Raw genomic sequence first — 21,572 nt, forward strand, 5'->3', positions numbered from 1 at the left:
AAAAACCTTACTATACAAACAAGAAATTATGGAAAGGAAATCGGTACATCCCTAGTTTGTTTGAATAAGTCTATTTAAAAAGTTGCAAAGCAAAACTTTTTTCCTTAATAAAATGTTCGAAGTGTTATTCCATGCGTTTGTTTTAAATTACTAAATGTAAACATACAACTTCCTTATAATACAAATAGTTCATGTCATGTTTGTTTCTGAGTTTTGTGGCAATAAGTTTAAACAATTAATATACATAATTCTAAACTAAATAACTAAAGGGACAATATTGCATCTTACATCGCTTCAAAATGTTTTTTTAAAAACGGAACTTTTTCGAGAAATGTCTGCGCCGGACTTTGTTTTAGCTCATTTAAATTCTGCCAAAAAACACTTTTATATTACGCCCTTTCGTCTTCTTCTATTGTATTTTTAAATACATCAGCTAAAGTATAGGACATTATTGGTAGTATAGACATTTCCTTTTTCAAGTATGATTTATTGGCCGACCTATGGGTAATGGTCTTTTCCAAGGTACAAAGCATAGAACGGAAAACCCAAGTTTCGAGTGTTGAACGAAGTTACGATCGGTTCAGGCAGGCGATGGTGCATGGCGGATCAGTTCTCGCATGCATCGAAATAAAACACCACGGTTCGACCGGCGATACGAGCATAGTTGTGCGCATATGTCTTGCCGAACTTAACATTTATTGCATTAGTTAACCAACTGTTCCGCTTTTTTCCGCCGTTCTCCGGGAAAGACCCTTTTTGCTGCATTTTTCCAAATTCGAGAGGTTCGTTTGTGTATGTTTACGATTGGTTTTCTTGTTTATTTGGAGCATATGTTTGTGTGTTTTGAGTCCTTTTCCAAAATTTGTTTGGATTTTTTTTTTCTACCTTTTCCAAGTAACAAAACTCTTGAAAGTCCTCATGATCAGTATGGTAGGAAGTCAGCTGTTGCTTTATGATCGCATAGCACTGTACCCATTTGTTTTCTTTTCCTCTTTCTCCCCCACTCTCTCTCTTGCGCTCATCGAAACGAAACGGTTGGAAACGGTTTTCCAAGGCAGTGGTGTCAAACTCAGTTGACCTATCGGGCTGTAATTGGTTTGCGGGCCACAACTTTACATTGGAATCTTAAATTGACCAAAACTTAACATAGGAATGGATTTTTTTGGTTCTGAAAATAGGTTCTTATCAGTATCTTATCTTACACTTTTACATTTTGGGTGAACTATAATACTTCTTATCAACTTTCTATGAATCATATCCAACTTTTCAATCACGCCGATATATGGCAGTGGACAAGATCAAGTATTTTACACAGATTTTTCGAGACAAGCAAACAAATCATGTTCATGGAGAATTCTGTTCATTTTTCTGCAATTTATTTAAGGTAATTGTCAGGTTTAAGGTTTTTAAATTGTCACAGTTAACGCCGTTGCCTTGTTTATTATTATAAACACTGCTACACATCTGTAATTTAATTGTGAAAGCTCTTGTAGTTCAACAGATTAATTCGCTTGTTTCGAAAAATTTGTATTTAATCCACCGTCATATATCGGCATGATGTGGATCAATAGTGAGTATGACTTTCTTATAGAAATTGTTTAAAGTGTACGTTGGTTCCGTCCTCTTGCTCGAATGAAATTCATAGTTTGTAGAACCACGCCCACAAAAAAAAATTTGGCCTTTCAAATCAAAGCCAATACTAAAGGTTTAAAACATTCCATGTATTGTTTCAAAGGGGTCGCGGGCCGCATGTTTGACACCTCTGTTACAAGATATTCAATGCAAAGCTGAGCCGCGCTTTGAAACAAGATTGTTAACCGCGACCGGTTCTCCCAACTGCAACTTCGCGTTCGTCGATCAGTTCGCGTTTGGATACCTCCGCGTACGGTACGACGCAGAAGGAGTTTGGTCGCGCGCGCAAAGTCCTTTTCCAAGACGTTTTTCTTTTTCTTCAGTTTTAACGTTTGTTTGCCGCGTGCCGGAGCCGCCGCGGCTTCGATAAAGGTTGCATCGAAAAGGCCAATTTTATTCCCGCAAAAGAAGGGCTTCGCCAAGTGTGTTTGCTGCTATCTTGCGTTCGGTGTTTGGTGTGCGTGGTTTACGTGCCGGTTAGCTACCTTCCGATAGGAAGCTCCCTTGAAGTGTGTGACGGTTAAAATCATTAAAAAAATATTGTAAAAAGGAAACGGTGTCAGCGATTAAATTCGCTGCCAAACCTCGCCTACTCCCAGTCGATAGGACTTTGGGGTTTCTTTTTTTGATGTTTTGGTTTCCAGCGAGCCCAGCACGTCGCGTGCAATCGTTGTCATGGCGACAGATAATTTCCTTTTTTGGAGCAGTTTTTTCAGTAGCTGTCGTGCTTTTCCTTTTAGTTTTTGAGTACCGGTGACTAACCGGTGAAGTCAAATAATCTATCTCGGACCGCATCGATGTTAATAATTTTAGTAAGGTGAAGTTTAAAGATCGTCTTCTGCGCGTTGCACTTTGCGAACAGTTTTTCCCTGTTTCCTCCTTGGTGTCTGAGGTGCATAGTGGTGCGAGTACTTTCTCGATCGATGGGCGGAATTCCTCTACCATAGGCTCGTTGTGTCGTCAGTTTTCTGTCGTCGGTGTTTACGTCGCCATCGTCGTGGGGTGGTTTATACCTAGTTCGCGGATCCCCCGGCACGTGAAAGTAGGCCGCTGTCTCGAGTGTGCCGCTTGTTGTTGTTTTTTGTTGCGGCTAGGGCAACTCAATCCGCGGTGTACGTGTGCATGTATGTATGTCAAGCACACCGTTGGGCCATTTTGGGCGGAAAACGTGTGTTGTCCAGCAAGAGTAGGGAAACAGTCGACAGTAGCTAGGTGGTCCAACATTATGTCGCTTTTGGCACACAACGGAAAGCCCAGCGTAAGGGCGAGCCGGTTGATTTGAAGTGGTAGTGCAATTCTTTATCAGGTCCGTAGTTTCTTTGTGGTTAAAAAAGAAGTGAGATCTAGACAAGTGTCACTTGAAAACCACAAGACATGGAGCGAATCTAAGCACATCTTCGGTTGCAAAGTAGGCCTCGATTACTTAGATTATGTGGATATTGAACAACAATAAGACTCGTTTCTAACCATCCGTCTTGCATGTCTAAACCTGTCCTAAAACAACCCCGCCGGTGGAAGTTCCATCGTTGACTCAGCTCCAAAACACGTCAGTGCGAGTTGTGGCAAGAATCAGACGACGTGTTTATTAGAGGTCGCTTGAAAGGTTCGCGTTTCGTGGTGTTGTGTGTCATTTAAATGAACCAGCGAGCGGTGATAAAAGTTCTGTTGTTGCGTTGAATGTTAACTGGTTTTTATTGGTCGTTGTTCTGGTGGTCGGTTTTTACTACCAACACTGTGATTTTATCCAAGTTCATCTGGTTATGCATGCGCAGGGGACCACTTGTGTGATTCCAGGCGTGCCAAATACTTCATCAGCCTCTCTTTTCCTCTCCGTTATAGTGATCCTCAGTGAATCATGTGATCGTGCTGTTTGTGTCAGGCATTTGTGTGATGCTGTTTTACTCCCGCCTGTGGGATATGTGTATCAATAGTTGTTGGCTACAGTCAGACGAAATAGTGCACTAAATCGAACAGAAAGAAACCCAGGCAAGCCTACTACGATGTTAGGCATCAGCAAGAAACCGGGCCCTCCGGTGCCACCGCGCCCAAGTGCAGCGGCAGTGGCGACAGCCCTCGCTAAGCAGCGAGAAAATTCACCCTCGCCGACGACCCTGTCCGGAAAATCATCGGCCATCGCAGGCGGTATGGCGACGCTGAAGCCAGCGCATCCAGGCCGTACCGTGATTTACAAGTCTCCCGACTTCAGTCAACCGGGTAAAACCCCAACCCATCTATCTTCATTCGGGAAGATGGGATCATCGTCGTCGGATTCACCAATTCCTCAGCGAGAGACGACAGTGAACCATCACGACACATCAAGCGTTGGTGAAGGACAAGGAACCGATTCTGGTAGAAGTAACAGGAGTCCACTACCAATGGAACGTCACATTGGCGTTGGGAAGATACCGTCAGCCTCCAACGGCGTTATGTATCGTTCCACCTGTAGCATAGTGGAGATAAATACGTCCAGTTCTGGATCCAGTTCGGCTTCCACCTCGCCAGTGGCCACACTGCAGAAACCGGCGGAGCAAAAGTCCAAGTCTAAGGTGGTGGAGTCGCAGGTGACGCTGCCCGTGGCTCGGAGGCGCACACGTCCCGGAGAGACACCACTACAGACCGAAGGCCAGAACGGAACCGGGGATGTGATTATCGTGAATGGCACGAACGGTACCAGTACCATAAGCTTGTCGCGTGGATCTCTCAAGGATGAGGTTGGTAGTAAGGGCCTTTCCGGTGCGAGCATTGGCATCGAGTTCCATGACAGTGGCACCGAGCGGGGCGATAGTTCCGGTTCTTCGGCATCGGCTGGAAGTACGCTCGAGCGGGAGAACAACCTTAGGAATCTCGAAAGCAACGCCAAGAGTAGTCACTTTACGGAAATCATCATCGGGTCGAATCAAAGCAGCACGGTGGTGCGGAGTGGCAGCAAACCGAACGTCGCTGCACGAATGGTGGAAGCCGGAGCGGTTCCAACTTCCAACGGTACGAATGTGATACGATCGAATTCGATACGGCTTCCGCTCGCCGTACCGTCGTACCATCGCCCGGAACCGGAAGGTGGTGAGCATGTGCTTCCGTCCAGCGACAACCGAGCACCGGCTTTGGGGGCCGGAAACGTTTCCCTTCTGGAAGCCGCGTCCCGCCCGTCGACCAAGAAGACGACCCTTGATCCCGCCACGCTTGATTCGAAGCTGAGCGAAAAGAAGTTTGCCTTTCACGAGCTGCTTATCTCCGAGTTGACCGCCATGCGCCAGAAGCAGCAGCAGCAACAGGAGAAGGAGGATGAGCAAAAGCGGGCTTCGAAGGAACATCAAGAACATACACATGGCCAATCGTTGGACGCCGCGGTGCAGCAACGGAGCGAACAAAAGTCGGCAGATAATGGCGAGTCCGAGCGGGCCCAACACAACGGCAGTCCTGCGGTCGATTTGGCAAAGATTAACCGGCGCCAGCGATTCCCCTCGGAGCGCCGGTCTTCCTGCAGCGAGTCGGAAGCGTCTCCCAACGGAACGGCGGCTCGGATGCCGAAAATTCGCACCGCCGACTGGATCGAGGTGGGCGATAACGGCAAGCAGGTGGTCCTGTCCAGCTGCCAGATAAGCCTGGAGGACTCGGGCATGGAGGACGAAGAGAAGCTGGACGACGCGTCGTCCGGCGTTGGCGATTCGTGGGACAGCGTCAAGGAAGATGTAGAGGAACGGTGAGTCATGACGAGGGACCGGTGGAGGGTCGCTGAAGCGGTCGCAAAGAAAAGGGGGTCTGCATTTCAAGGTCGGGAGAGTTTCCGACTCCCAAGCGAACCCCGCCGTTCGCGGGATGACAAGAAAGACTAATAATGCTTATCTGCTGTTTGCACAATCGAGCCACTTGAGTTAACAACCGACATCGAAAGCATCGAAAACACATCAGCTAAAATGTTTTGATGACGGCATGTTAGTGGGTGTGTTATCTACCGATTTGTTCTCCTATCTAGTGCTTGAGGGATCTATAAAAGGTTGTGATTGGTTTTGCTTTTATTACCATTGAATCTAGCCAGTATTAGGTAAGATAAGAGTTTTTGCTCACTCGCTCGGTGCGTTTGTGTTTAACTTGTTCGCCATTCTATGGAGCAAAAAACGTACCTGTTGGTTCATGCGTTATATTTAAAGTCCGTCGAACAAACCCTTTTAAAGGTCGGCCAAGTTTAAGAAGTAGACCGATGGCAGTTTCCCTTTTTCGAAAGCCGAACCAGTTGCATTAAAATCACTTCGAAAAATGGAGCACCACTCACACTGCCACGGTGGGGACGACACTTTTGGGGTCTCCTTGTTTTGCACCTGCTGTCTCTGTTTCTGCCCTTTCCCGTAGTACTTCTTGGATGAAATTGATCACATCGAACATGTTTTCCAAGTTTTACTTTATCGTCGACCCATAAATATCAGTCAACCATCCAGTGCCCGCGGGTATTAACTCAGAATGCACAAGTCGCAAAAGCATAAACACACACATACAGGCCAGGTCGTCGGCGCACAGTGGACATGATCGAATGCATGTTTTTCGAACCCTCGGACTCGTTGGGAAGGAGAAGGGGGGATATAAATGTGAAAAGGGCTTTTCGATCACTTTGTTGACCTCCGAGGTGCATGAATGAATGAATGGAGGAATGAGCTAGCATGAATTGTTGGACCGCTAAGAATGAAAAACGCAAGCATTGGTGAACGAGAGATATAAAGGAAAAACATGCTGCAACGGTTGCAGAGAAAACGAGAGAAAGAATCAAAGACCCTTGGTAGTGGTGGGTATTTCCTTCGCCATCGATTTTTCACCGCAACAGCAATGTGCGTCGTCTCACATAGGCTTAACATAAAACGGGGGGAGATGGTTTGGATCTGATCGCGTTTTGCGCGGCCCAGCATATTGTTTTCAACCCCTCCACTCGGTGGCTGTTACAAGGGGGTAGCACTGCAGTATGAAACGATCGAGGGGTAAACTTACGTGCATGGACAAAGCACAAAGCCGCTGCCGATCGACCCCGGCAACAATGGACCCTCACGGTGCGCGACAGGCTAATGGCTTAGCCCTTCCTCTGAGAGTCGGGAGGTTATTGCAGGGTAGCGCGCAAGGGGTTGCTGGGAGGGTGTACGGGGACTCGCGGACGGACGACATTGAACTGCACGATCAGTTTGTCTGCTGCTCATTCTACCATTGCAATTTCAGCTCCAAAAGAGGCTTACCGTTGTTTGTAGTTGTTGTTTCACCATATGGCAATCGAATGTGTGTACGATGCCGTGTGGCGTTGTGGTGGTGGTTATGGCAGAATCATAGAAATTCGCTAGCAACGATTCTAGTAACGTCATCCGAGCGAATACAAGGTGGATCCCCGCGGCAAGGTTTGCCAGCGGTTGCCTCTATCGGTGAGGTAACAACGCGACAAACGCATTTCATTTGTTAACCTCCTTTCCGCGACAGGAAATGGCACACTGCGCAGAGCTCGTAATGATCGTACTCTCGGGTTGGATGATGATGATCTTCCATCTTGGGGGTATTGTGTTCAAAGAACCTCCCCCCTGCTCCGCAGTGGGTGTGTGGCCTCAAACAAACAAGGGAAGTTCATGTCACCTATGTAGAATGGTATCCGCATTGCAGATTGCATTGGTTTGCACCGTAGCAAAGAAAGTCTCCATTCAGTTACTGGTATGTCTTGAGTTCTCTGAAGTGAAGCATAATGAATAGCTGCACCTGGTGGGCTCGTTATTACTGTAGGTGACCCGGTTGAGCATCATCGTGTGTCTTTCCGGGACTCGGCCGTGTTCCTAGCGACCCGTTACGACCGACTGACTTAAACCCAATTCTCATCGCAAACAGTGGATTTCGTCGACACTTGTGTAATCCCTGTGGACCTTTTACTCCCCTTATGCAAATGTCTCCGGCGGAGAATTGGAGTTGCATTTGTTTCATGCTTGAACATTTTTCAACTCAACGGCGCTTTTGGTAAACGAGGTAGAGACTCGTAATGAATTCAAATATAGCATTGCCATTCCGTAAAATTGCTGATGATTAGAACTTGAAAGTTCTCAAACATCTATTGTAAGATTAGAATGCTTTACTTGAAAGGAGCAGTTCCTGTAGAGCTCGTTGTTCATTATGGTAGTTTTCAGAAAGACTTCATCTCGATTGCATACTTCACGCTGTAACATTTGATGCTTGTTATCTTTTTTCTTATCTCTTCAGTCTTCAAATGTCTGTACCGTAAAGTATTAAACAGATCACTTGATATATTGATTGTCATATAGTTTGTTGTGGTTACGTTTATTTTGTCAAACATAGAGTCGAGAATTATTGGATCAACTTGCAGTGGTACTGAGTTTAAGTACAGTACATACAGATTCTATTCTTCATCCGCAGCTAAAATTGCCCGGCTCATAATTAGATAAACGGGAGAAGTAAAACGATCGAAATTGGTTGGATTGGTTGTGTAGATTTTTTTACTTTCACAACCGCAATCCGCTGCACTGGACACCATACGTGATTTACGGCTAATCGTCTACCGTTCAGCCATCTGGTTCATAATATTTCGATGGTCTTTCCCCTCCAATGTTTTTAACTAGTTCTCTGATGTAAAGTGTGCAGCAATGCGATGCTGTAACCGATGCCAACTGCCACAAGCCTCTCGTTCGGACATTCGGTTCGTTGTGTTTTGGCGGTGTTATATGGCCCTGAAATTTAACAATTCCACGAAACATTTACCAAACCACATACACAACAATATGGTTGCGGTATTGTGTTTAGAAAGGGCTTTCGTTGCTTGTGTAAGTTTCTCTTTCCCTCTTGAGGAGTATTTTTCCATCGGACGCTGGTAGTGAACTAGTTTCCAAAGAGCTCAACCCGGCCGATCAAAAGGCAATGGCATCTCGCGCGCATCCGGCGTTGGACGCTCGTCATCTAATCGCACATCTCATCGTCGATGTCCAGATCCGATGTCTGGTTCTGAAGATGGTAAATTTTCTGGTTGGACCTTACGCAAAAATTGAAACACGATCATCAAATGGTGAACGGAAGACGCACCAGTAGTCAGAAGACCGTACGGGCACAGGAAATAAAACACGTCCAACGCGCTCGGACAACAACGCTGACCTAGATTTGGAAACGAGTTCTGCTGTTTCTGTTTCATATTTTTTTGGGCCCCTCTCGTCCATTGATCCAGCGTAGAGCAACCTAACCGACGTTGATCGAACTCGTTAAGTATTCGTCCGGACTTCCTCCATTAGGAGGATGGTTCTGGGTGGCGAAATGGGTTTAAATTCTTCTTTTCCCTCCGGTTGCTTTTTGGTTGGTTGGTGGCACATATGCTTATATGTGCACATAGTCCACACGTACCATGAGGCTATCTTAGGTGGTCAAGGTTTGCGATGTTGTCGCAGATATTGGCCCAATCCACCACCTCACGCTAAATAAAATCACACGCATCTTGCGAAACCGGAAGGGGTATGGAAATTTGATTATCTATGTCGTAAACCCGTTAATCTTGCCACATGAGATAACGATCGGCAGATAGCGGTCGAGGATACACGAAAAGTGTTTCAAACTTGAGGGAAATAAGTTAACAAAGTCCGTGGAAGAATGTGGAAATATTTCCAAAACTTGGGCAAACAAAGTTTTTCATTTGACACATCATTGCCATTCCTTTTCAATGGGAGACTTTCTTCTATCTAATGGTGCTGATATTGCGCTAAAGCTAGAGCCAATGTGTAAAAATCCCACACAGGTTTTGGCTGCACATTGAATTCGCTTAGCGCTGCGCATCGTAGGTGTTATCTTGCATAATTCGCTTCTGACTCGATCGTTAGTTCAGGTTCCCGGTGAAGTTGCTGATAGGCACTTGCGTGCTTATGATTCCTATTTTGCTAGCTCAGTGTGCGTTATTTGCTAATCGTTTGCATAACACTGATCGCGCACTTAGGCTCAACTACATTCATCTGGTGACTTCAAAAATACCGCGTGTTGGTGATGCTTGTCCTGTGTCGAATTACGGCTTCTAGACATGGAATTATCACCATTGCAGCTGCTGCACTCATTAGTTAGTAAATTTTGATGTGTGACGACTTGTTCGGTTTTCTCTTTCGGCCAGACGGTATTAGTAGTGACGATTCAATATGTGCACTTTGGTAGTTGGTATGGATGCTCGAAGAAGACTAGGCCGGTTGTTTGCGTGCAACGATTCGCTGGAGCGCCGAACTGAGTCGACTTCGCAAAGAGCGAGCGATTAGCGAGATAATGACCCGGAAATTGGTGCGTTTCGATTAGCCAAGTCTTGAGTGCCGTCTGGCTCCATCTAGGTGGGGGTGTGCGGCGAAAACGGGGAAAACCGAAATATCGGAGAAGTTAAATCCCACCATCATCTCTAGCGTGGTGTACTTTCTTTCATCTTTTACTCTCTGCCCCTATCTCGCAACGCTAGTCCATCGTTGGCGTTTAAGTACCCCTGCGTGGCGTTTAGTAACAGGATGAGAAATTGGAACGCTTAACTAGCGATCGATCGTTCCCGATTGCGCGGCGGCACCTACCGGCTTAGGCTGACGGCTCGAGTTTCACTTGCATCATGCATGCTGCACGCAAACGACACGCATCTCCGGCAAGACTCGGCTGAACTCAGCAGGGGGAGTTTGGGTTAGTACGTTCCCTGCCGATACGCAGTACGCCTTCTGGTTGTTGGATCATAAAGTGCTAATATTGGTCCCATTAGCGCACGTACACTCACCATACGTCGGTCTGATTGCTTCAAGCGTCGTGACAGGTGGCGGTAGAGTGTGGTTTTGCATAAGACAATTTGTCTAGTGTCAACAGCGTAATCACCTCCATCGATACGGTTAACTATGGTCCACATATCTGCCATACCTCGTGCAAATCATACCAGATCCCTAAACCCAACTTCTCTCCTTGGTCCCCTGTACCTGGAAACGCACTCTTTTGGAACCGAGGTATTTGAAACTAAAGTTGTTTCTGAATCACAAGTCGCCCAATCGATAAGCAATCCTATTGCCTAAGGCGGCACCGCACAGTGACAGTTTGCCCAGCGAGTGTCGATCGAGGTCCGAAACTAATCGGAGGCACGCTTTAGGGCATCGCTCTTCGTGGTTATTCCCATTTCGCTGGTTCGTTCGATCACTGTTTGGCAGTGATCTGTATCGAAGCACATTCCTACACACTCACTGAACGGACAAGCGGGCTAATTGATTTTTGACCAGACCAAAATAGTACCCGCCAGCTTTTTTTTGGTTTGGAAAGAGGTACGAGATCTGGAATTTGGGATCGCGACCGGGAACCACTTTTGACTGACGCCTTGCTTCGTAGATGTAGTAGCAGGAACAGCTGCTTTTGGGAGAGGTAGGAATAGCACCCACCGTAGCATGCTAGGCCAGCTGTAAATCGTTAGCAAGATTAGCGAACATGACCATAACGGAAACATTTCGGCACGTAGTCGAATATTTCAACACCTGGGCTAAACTTCCTCTGTGGTCCAGCTTGATGGCATCATCATGGGTCCGTCATTAGAGGTCTCTCACATACGCTAGAAATATTCCACGGGATACATAGACATTCACGTACACGATCGCACACAAAGCCACTTGAAAATGATGTAATAATATGGCAGAACTAGACAACGATCAATTCGGAAAAAAATGACCGACTCAAGGGAAGGTTGGCGTCAGATGGCAATCGGAAAAAATAAAACCATGCGTGAAGATGATTTCTGGAGAGCCTCCACCAATGCAGAGGAAAAGATAGGTCACCACGCCGTACATTAGCGTAAGAAGCGTCCAACGTGGAACGATCGTTGGGCGGAAGATATGCTCACATCTCTTCTTAATCGCCCGAGCTCGGCCGGAAATGGGAGGCTTTCTTTTTTTTCCTCCCCTGGCCAATGTGGCACTTTGATTTCTTAGTGGGTCGACGGTCGAGTTCCCATTCTTCGGAATTTGTTTCTGCGGTTTGTGAGTCCGCAGAGGGTGGGTCAGAAGGTTTCTGCGATCCCAAGTGTCGTCTCCAGCAATCCAACGCATGGCGCTCCCGCCTTCTGTCGAGATGAGATTGACGGCCTCGCTCGGTCATCACGACATTGGGATGATGGGATGCGATGAGGAAGGCTCTTCGAGGGTATCGAGGTCTATCGTATTCGATGTCATGCTCTTTCTGGGTCGCTCCGTCAGTAATTGGCGCTGGTCTTTGTTTGGTCGCTGGAATTTGAACTGTAGGACTGGAAAGCGAGGAGAGAAGCGCTATTGGCACTAGTTGCAGCAAAGAAAACCTCTCCGCTCGTAACAGGATGAGGTAGTTGCAGCCGACTGGGAGGGCGGTTCAATCGGGAAGAATGTGAACTTTTCCACTAAATGAGCTTTTTGTAAGTGCTGCAGACGGGATCGGCATGAGAATTTACCTCGCGAGCAAAGAGCGCTGGGAGGGTGGAAGCAAACTATCATTTGAAAGTGGAACGCGCAATGCTACTGATTGTTTTCGAAACTCTTCCCACCGACGGCAGCGATTGCCACCGGCTGCCCGAAAGATGATGGAGGGTTGGATTGACACGTTTCATTTGGGGTCGATTAGGAGAAAAACCGGTTAATTTTGGCATATTTGAGGTGGGATCGAAATTCCAGCAGAGGGGGCATGTTTTTGGGGGTCGCTCGCTTCGTGGAACTTTTGTTGTTGCCTTTGGGAAGCACCAAGGAATGCTAGAATTACAACGCGGCCAACCTGACAAGGTGATCTAAGGGAGGAAGATGTTAATGGGACCGAAAAATAAGATCATCCATTTGTTATACGGTAGTTTTCCGAATTGGCTATTTGGTGCGAATCTATTTTTTTCGGGTTTCTTCATTATCACCTTTATTTAACAATGAGAAATAGCACACTTTCGGGAGTCTTTTTTGTATTTAAAACTAATGGGTCTATAGCTCATGAAGGGAAGGTAGAAACAGTGAAATATTTGTTAAATTAACGATTGGAAATGACACTTTTCGAGCAAATAATGTATTACTGTCAGATTTGACAAGACATTCGTTGTATTTGTTTTAATGTTGTTGTGGAATTAACAAATGAAAGTCAATAAATTTATAGCTTTGTTTAACGAACTGTACGAAATTTTTTTTTTATTCTATATTCAAGTAAACTAACGTAAATATTTGTGTTTTTTCTTTCTTTTACAGCATCATAATGTCGCTTCCCGGATTGCCACCATTGCCCAAAAGCCTGAGCGGTTTCGATCTCGCCGGTATACAGTTCCAGTCGCACCATCACCATCTGGCCCCACACCACCATCACCAACCCCACCATCCCCCTTCGGCCCAGCATAGTAATCCGCACTATCCGCCGCGGCATCCTCCGGCCCATCATCAGCAATCGACGCCATCGACACACCAGTCCCATCTCCATCAACAGCAGTCCTTCCACGCCTCCGCCCTGCCGCCACCGTCCCCTCAGATGCCCGTCAACCATCACCACACGAACCCGTTCATCCCGATCGGTCCGTCCAGTATGCTGCTCCACGGTGCCGGGGCCGGTGGTGGTGCGGGAGGTAGCCTCGAGGGTCAGCAGCAGCAGCAGCGTGGCCATTCGCCGGTCAGCAGTACCCTGTCCGGTGGCCGGAAGGCATCCCCACAGCCACCGCAACAGTCGACGGCAGCAACGACGACGACCTTGGACACCCAGTTGGCCATACTGCGGCGCGAAATGGTGAGTGTAGTATCATCGCCATCAACAGCTCGGTGACCTGTTTCCATGGGAAAGGTCTTCGGCAGGTTCGTTCGGGCTCGCGCGAAGGTCTCGAAAGTCGAAGGTGGTGTAGTAGGGTGTGGTTTTGCAAAATGGAAGTTTTGCACGCTCCGCGCGACCCGGTTGACCTTCACCGACAGTCTCAGTTCATCATGGCGGCGCTGCCGTGGTCAGGCGGTCAATATTTGGTCTTGGTCCAATCCTGATTCCATTCCACCGTCCGTATCCTTTCGCTCTGCATGAACCAAATCGAAATTAACTAGCGCAGCACCAGACCGAATTTGAATGTTCGATTAAAACACATGAGTCATCTTGGAGCAATTTTCGGCTCGGCAAATATCAAGGTCTTCCTCCCGGTCGTCACTTGGCAGAGGTGCTTTGGAACGAATTAGGTGAGGGTTAGTTTTTGCCCTCTTAGACTGTGTTGGTTGATCTTTTTGCAGTATTAATCTATAATTGAATGGATCGATATGTTGTGTTCAACCTCGAAAGTCTATCTTTAGTTTTTTTTATTGTTTTTGAATGGATTTGACTGATTCAAGGCCATGTTTTCTGCCCGCTAAAGATTTAGTTGCAAATCGCCTTCGAATTAAATCGCGAGGCGGTGCCGTCGGAAAAATGTGGGAGAAGCTATCATATTGACCCGCTGCATTTAGTCTAACCCACCCGATAAGGATCAACATTTTGGTCACGAATGAATTAAAACCTCTTTGGCCTCTGCCTTTTTTAGAAGCTACGGTCAGAAGTAACCCGGTCGGGGTCTCATTTGGAATGCAAAGACTGCCGCCAGCGCGGGAAGAATGATTTTGGAAGCAAGAAACAAACTGCATTTCATTTATTCCGGAGGCTACAAACGCATTCCGAAAAGAGGAAACCCACATCCGACGATGCTCTGCGGTCCAATTCGATTTCCCAGAAGATGTTCGTACACGGAACGCACGCGAGTGTTTTCGCAGAATTTTCGGAAACAATGCTCTGCCTCAAGTAGCGTGTTTCTGCTTGAGAAGAAGTCCGGTTTCTGGAGGTTTCTAAAAGGAGGGAAAGCTTTGCGCCGCTCGGCAACATATTGACAAAAATGAAAAAAAAATTGAGCCACACGAGAGAACGGCGTAGGGTTGCGGAAGACACAACAGTCTTCTTCATTTCTTTGCTCGCCAACGCCGGGGCGCATTTAGTCGCGGTAGGTTGACGTTTGAAGATCGATCCGCGACGGACGCTTTCGGCGCGAATTGATTCGGCGTCGATTTTCGATTGTTGATTCACTGTGTGGAAATGGTGGCAGTGTATTTTTCTTTTTCGCTAATCGATTTTGAATGTTGTAGTTGGGAAATCGATTTAAGTCGCGTGTTGAACAGAGGCATAAGAATTACTTATTTTCTCTAAATGAACATTAACCCAAGATGTTTCAGCCATGAAATTCATTGATGATTGTGGTGCAAAAATGGAATTAAAAGAAGGCTTTTTGCTCTCGTTTTCCTATTTAGATTTCCCGTTTGTGGTTTGATTTAGCAAAATCCATAAATATTTTATTACTTCCGTTTCATCGTGTTGCTGTAAAAAAACATGCAAGACAATGACGGTTATTTCTAGTAGTGTTAATTCAAGAAGTAAGCCCATTTTACGTCTGATTAAGAACACCATTTCTCTTTTATTACATCCGCGCGGATGAATTAAACTACTCCAATTTCAAATCGTCAACATCGGCCGGGATTGCTCGTATTTTCTATGACCGCGTGTGTAGGGAAGAGCTCGTTCACAATTTTACGAAATCACGTCAAGATCGACCAGATCCCGCAATTCTTATGCCACTATGACCCACGTTTTCTTTTATGGTGACCCATAAAAGCAACGGTGTGGTGCGTGCGGGAAGCCGTACGTACTATTTCTTGCCTCTTTTTTCACACAGGCACCGGAAATGATTTTTAATTTCCGATGGCGATTCGATCGGTCGATGTGCGTAGCTCCGCGAATTCCAGTCCGTGGCGCGAAGGAAAGAGAAAAGGCGCAAGTCAGCAGTTTTAAAGAGACCACCGGTCACACACACACACACCCATTCGACGACGTCGAATATGCTGCTCGCCTACCGGACCTCAGCTGGCCGGGCAAGGGTCCAACATTTTTGACCCAATTTCGGTGGCCGATGGTGAGGAAAAGAAGGAAAATGAAAATATGCTCGCAGTAAACTACGGACGTAAACAGCTGTTTCGAGCCTATCGTTTGCCGCCGGCTGGTACTGGTAGCGTCATAAGAGCAGTTTTGTGTGCATTAAATGGAATGTCCGGGGGGAGGAAAAATAAACAAAGTTGACCGTCAGCTTCCGGTCGCATTTTCCGATCGGATGCAAGTGAACGAATGTGCATACGTTGGTCGATGCGATGCCGATGATGGAATTGAGGTAAAAGGTTTCTCCTTTGGATGCAATTTAAATGCCCATGGGATTTATTTTGCTAACCTTCATTCATTTAAAAACTATAATTTTAACTTGAAAAAAAAATGCTGATTAGAAAAACATCATGAAAAAAGATTTTGCCAATCGTATTTTCCTCAAACTGTCAATAAACCCCACGTTCAAGAGGCTAAATGAATTATTTACTCAACTCTCAATCTGGTTCGTTTGGAAATGGACTTTGTTTAAATTAAAGAAAGTGTTGATTCGCAATGGTGTGCCTGCACTTGACTTCCCGTTCTCTCGTTTGAAACTTTGTATCCCGCGAACGACCCCAGGCATCGTGATTTTTCCTTTTTCATTGTAGCAAATTCGAAAGAAACTCATTCGCGTCTCAAGCCGGCACGGATGGCGTCGTTCGACGGTGGCGGTGCATTTATTATCGATTATTAGTGCCAATTTGGCTTCGGGCATCGATTTGGCACGCACGCAGAAGACCGACTCGCTTGGTTGGTTGGCGATGGTGCCACTCGAGATTTTATTTTCCCTTCAATGTCTGACGGTTTTGTCGGTTGAGAAAAACAGCTCGACTCAGCGGCATCGCGACCGTGCAAGGAAATCCGAGTGTAGCAGCCAAGATCGCCGAGGATCACGAGATCACGTGCGTACAGAGGCGCAGGCGTATCGGAAAATGGGTTCCGGGAAAGCGGGAAATGAATGCTGTTTGATGAAGAAAAAAGGAACTCGTGCCCTCGAGGCGTTACACTCCGATGAACACGGGCGGGGGAAGAAGGGGGCCGAGATTGGTTCGGGAGTTAAAAGTCTCGTCGACTTCGCAGGGGGAGCTCAAAAGCGGTCCTGCATGGTGGTTTTCTGGAAGTCAGTTTCCATTAGCAGGTGCACTGGAGCGTGACGGAGTCTGAAGATATGGCACGGAAACCGCGTAGTGCGAAGCTCCCGAACGATATTCCCGTGGTGAAAATTCCACCATTCTTCTAACCTTGGTGGTATTCTGTTCAGACCTCCCGGGTAAGTGCTGATGGATCCTCCCTTCCCGACCACTGTTTCTCAGGTCACCATTGTCGCCAGCCCGTCTCGCCCCTGAAGCGTTCTATCGTAAGTTCCACGCGTTCTATCGAAGGTTCTTACCCTTGAAGCAAGAGCTGACAGTTGGCGTTTCGTGTCGATTCTATTCGTTCCACGATTTTCCACACATCCCGTGTGTTTTACCATTTTCGAACAGGCGCCTCCGGGGTTCTCTCCAAGACATTCAATACTGCAACCCGGTGGGGGCCCCTGCGTTTGTGTTTGTTGATTTCCTTTTATTTTATTATGTTTCACTTCGTTGGATTGTATTTTCATAAAATTATCATTAAAAAACATCGTTCGACAGCAGGAAATCACCGACCGGAACCGAAGCACGCTGCATTACGCCGCTCCACCTACGGATCCGCATCCACCGGAATGGGAAATTCTGGCTCGAAGCGTTACTGGTAGCATTCGGTCCGAACGATGCCACCCCCGGAGTTGTTCCTTTTTTTCCGTTCTATGCTTTCGATGTCAATGCCCTTCACGGTCGCGGAGGGAGGAAGTAGTCGTGGGTCGGTTTTCCATTTCTTTTGTTTCAATGTTTTCCCTCCTCTACTTTAGTTTTTTTTTATTATTTCGTATTCTGGTGACTGTGAGAAAGTTTCGTTGATTTATTGTTCTCGTACAATAAAACAAAAAAGTTATGTTTCAATTGCACGTGAATGAAAACGTGACGGCAGAATCGTGGCCGAGGTTTTATGTTGTTTCCAAAACAATCGCCCTTGGCTGGGAGGATAGCACACGAAGGTGAGAGACCTTCCCTCTTAATGTCTTAATAATACAGCACCTTTTCAAAAGCACCCTTGTTCTGGAAAGTTCCCCTGAGGAACCATTCCATACCGAAATGTTTTCGAACACGCAAAGTACACGGAATGGTCTCTTCATTACAGTGCGCATACTTGTGGCTAATTAAGCCGCTCGAGCTTCGGCGCAGGTTGTTGTGTTGTGGAAAATATTTGTCTGAAATTAAGTCTACATTATTTGTACGCGCAAGCTCTTGAACTTGGCCAATCGTGCGCGCCCGTCTCTCTCGAAGGCTATCGAAGCGGAAACCCTTGAGCGCAAACGAGATTCGTCGTTTGAAGATGACGACGGCCTGCCACAGCCTCCGCAGTGAGTCACGGTGTGAGGCATGAGTCATTTTCAGGTGCTTTTTCTTGCTCGCCATGCGTTGTTGTTGCATCTTCCAATTGGCACTTTTCAAGTCGGTGCCTGTTTTTTGCAAACCTGTCGCTAAGAAGGAGAAGGTCGCTGAGTGTGAGAAGAAATTCAACGTCGCCACAAGAGGCATGCTCTTAACAAACTTAAACAAAGCCTAAATCGCAAAACAAAATAACATCAATTACCGGCCATTTTGGCAAAAAAGGTTTGCAAACAATATCGATTGAAACTCCATGGGACGCCATCAAGTGCTGAACTTCCAAATAAGAGGGAAAGATCTTCGCTCCTTGGACCTCAAGTTTTACGAAATTGAAATGACTCACGGACAGGTTCTACATGGTCGAGTCGTAATCGGACGAGCCTATCTCGGCATATCGTCGATTGTAGGTTGTTGTGCAGCGGAATCCCAAGGAACCCACCCCAGGGCAGGGTCTCGTGGAGCTGCTCGTGACTCATCGTTTATTACACCGCAAAAAGGGTGTGGTTGGAGCCCTCGAGGTGATCGCAAAGATGCTTCAAGGCATGAAAAAACCCTACCTCGGAATGCTTTCTTGTTGCTTCAAGCTCCGGTGCGTTCTAGATATGAAGATGTACTTTTTTTTTCCTCTCCCTCGAAGACGATCTGTTCGTGCATGCATGCCGATGATCAACCGGAAGCAATCATGGCTGGACGGTGGTTGCAGGTGAAGGTGCTGCCAGGTCCGATGATGATGCTTTTCACAGCCGACCATGAAATGGAAGCGAAACATTCAAATTGCGAACCCCGACCGGCACGACTCTCGTTTGGGGCGCACAGTCCGAACCGTGTGTTCGCTTCTGTTGCGATTGCTGCCCTTGAGTGTTGAGCGGGGGGTTTTTTTTGTTGTTGTTGTTGAGCCTTTGTGGTTGTGAGCTTTTACCACACGATGCACGGTCCCGACGTGTTATTACGTATGCATTCAGCGTGAAAAATTGGAGACTCTTCTCCTCCGACACCACCGAAAGCCCCTCGTGCCTGGTGGTGATCCTCGTTTGTTATTGAGTGTGCGAGTGGCTCTTAATTTTATGGCGGAGGGTGGCAGGAAAAACTTTTACAAGCCGGAAAAAACCTTCACCAGAATGGACGGAAAGAACAGAACACCATGTTCTGAGGCTTTCCTTCGCCCGGAGGTACCATTTGCATGCTTGGGATGGATTTCTATCGTACTCCACTTTCGAAAGATTTTTCACACCCGACCGCAGCACCACTCATTTCCAATTCTAATCACCCGAGTGCTGATTGGAATTTGACACGAAAAATTCCCCGTAAATCGAGCATGAACAAGGCTGGCCTGGCGAGGTGTAGTAACTGTTGTGTTGTGAGTCGTGCCGTCGATTTGGACGATGTTTTGCTACCGCCGTCCCCCGTAACAAATGGTTTCATGTACGCGCGTGTTAATGAAAACTCGTCATCCGATGTGATGTCAGCGCAACGGGCCCTGCGATGTTGGTGGTGTTGTATTTTTACACCTCAACATCCACGGGCAACTCCCCTGTGCTACTAACGTGGCCTGTACCAAACCTGAGATCAATTAGCATGCAGTCACGAGTTTCCGTGCAGCTCTGGGGATGCACGACCGGTGAAGTAACGGTTTTCGGAATTCTGGAAGAATTGGAAGGCGTTGTTCGGTGTCAGGTGATTCTATTTTATCACATCGCCATTAGGTTATACCTCCTTTTAGATGGCAGCTCGTAAGAAACTGCGCTGATTAAATAAGAACGGGCACTTGCGGTACTTTCGCTATTTCGCATGCACAAGGGACGCCCTGACTCGGACCTGTTTTAATTACAGGCAAATGGAGTGTAACGCAAATAGAGGCCATCAAACGGGTGCTAGCGAACAAGACTCCGGAAACACACGGAGCATCGCTTGCTGGTGCCGGAATCTCATCAATCTGGCAATCAGTCCGTTAAGCTCGAGCAACTGAAATGGTCCGGCTGGCGGTGTTGATGGTAGAGATTGTAATTTAACGTTTTTAGAACTCGTCTTGATCGATATAACATCGACAGAGCTTCAGGGGTAACGTTAGGATTGGTAGGTTCCGTTAGAATGAAAGACCCTTTATCATTAGGGGGTTTACTAAAAAATATTCTCTTCATTTGATGGTTGATGTGTTTTTGTTCGAAAGAGTTCCAATGAACGCTATTATGCAATCAATTAGCCAATTTGTAGAACGCTTAAAAGAAGCTTGATGATAGATTTCGATCAGATTGAATAAAACCAGCACCAAATCAGTGAAGACACGTCGGAGCAGAGGAAAACCACTTAAAACTTGACAGTAAGAGGCCAAGTTCATCATCTCGAACCCATGCCGGTTAATTATCATTGAGATCTTTATTCATGGGGCCCGTGGCAGGCGCGATATGTTGGTGTGTCGACCGCTGTGAAATCGATGAAAACAATCAAAAACAACCTGCAGCACAAAAGCATCAACATAAAATGGAGAAAAACAAAACCCATAAACCAGTGTGGCTGGGGTTGTCTATGTGCCGTTTTTGAATTGAATGTTTTCGGGGTGTTTTCCAACGGTAGGTAGGTTAGGTTTTACTTTCACGATGCCGCTCTGCCATGGGACCGCCAGTGGATCAATCTCGACATGAAAATAGATTAAACGAAAGAGAGTATCAACAGGTTTGCTAAGATAAAGGGGAAGGATGTGTGTTTTGAATACAAAACCTTATATTCGCAAGGAATTAATGCTAACCACTACTTTTGGTTAAGACTTACATATGTTATGTCTTTTTCGAGGACGTTTTTTTTTAAATTTGTCGAAAGTACAGCTTTAAATATGGTCCGTTGTCGTAAGATGTGCTGATGCACTTGCTTATTTAATTACTGTTTTCTCCTTCGTGTGGTGGAAATGATAAATATAACACGCTCCTAGTGAATTATTCACCGTTTGAAGGCATGCCTTGTGTTTGTTGATTATAAGAAAGTGTGCCTGTAAATTAAAATGACTAAATAACACATTTTTTTTATTGTGGAACAACTTGGTAATAGCTCTTTGCGAGCAGCCTGTTGCTGGTTTGTTTAGGGTGAGTTAAGTTAACGTATGGTGCACAAAAACCGCTCGATGAAGGAAGACAAATCAAGTAGATCTTTAGCTCCGTTTGTGAGCATTCGATCTAATTACCTGTGTCTTGATTGAGCGTTAGGGAAGCCGTCCCAAGCAAACAAACACCAAACGGTTGGGGGATGGTATGCTCTGCAAATCTGTGCGCCCTATATAATTGCCTGTTCGCGTGGTAGGAATCGTTCCGTTTCCGAATGCTGCGGTGCACTGCTTATCCATCACGGCGTAAACGTCAGCAGGGGCTCCAGCATGTAGCCTGTAGATCTGGCAGCGAGCGTGAGGTGTTGTGATTAATTGCCTGAATTTGCCTAGCGGACCGGCGGGAGCTGATAGGAACCTGATGGGAGTCGGCCGATAGGCCCCGTGTGTAGTCAGGAGGCTCAGCGCGCACCTATCAGCACCATCGTTATAAGTGGGTGGAGCGGCTATAGAGCCACTACGAACAGGTGTTCCAGGCTATTGCT

At 46.5% G+C, this 21,572-nt stretch overlaps 1 protein-coding gene across 1 annotated transcript in view; it reads left to right on the plus strand.

Annotated features, from left to right (window-relative positions):
• The first annotated feature begins 3,632 nt into the window (after positions 1-3,632).
• LOC131285534 (AF4/FMR2 family member lilli-like) overlaps positions 3,633-21,572 on the plus strand; it is a 60,008-nt gene continuing 42,068 nt past the window's right edge. Inside the window, exons 1-2 of the mRNA XM_058314395.1 lie at positions 3,633-5,332; positions 12,816-13,341. Of these exons, the coding sequence (XP_058170378.1) occupies positions 3,633-5,332; positions 12,816-13,341 (2,226 nt within the window). The remainder of the gene's footprint in view (positions 5,333-12,815; positions 13,342-21,572) is intronic.

This window comes from Anopheles ziemanni, chromosome 2 (assembly GCF_943734765.1).
Source record: "Anopheles ziemanni chromosome 2, idAnoZiCoDA_A2_x.2, whole genome shotgun sequence".
Classification (NCBI taxonomy): domain Eukaryota; kingdom Metazoa; phylum Arthropoda; class Insecta; order Diptera; family Culicidae; genus Anopheles; species Anopheles ziemanni.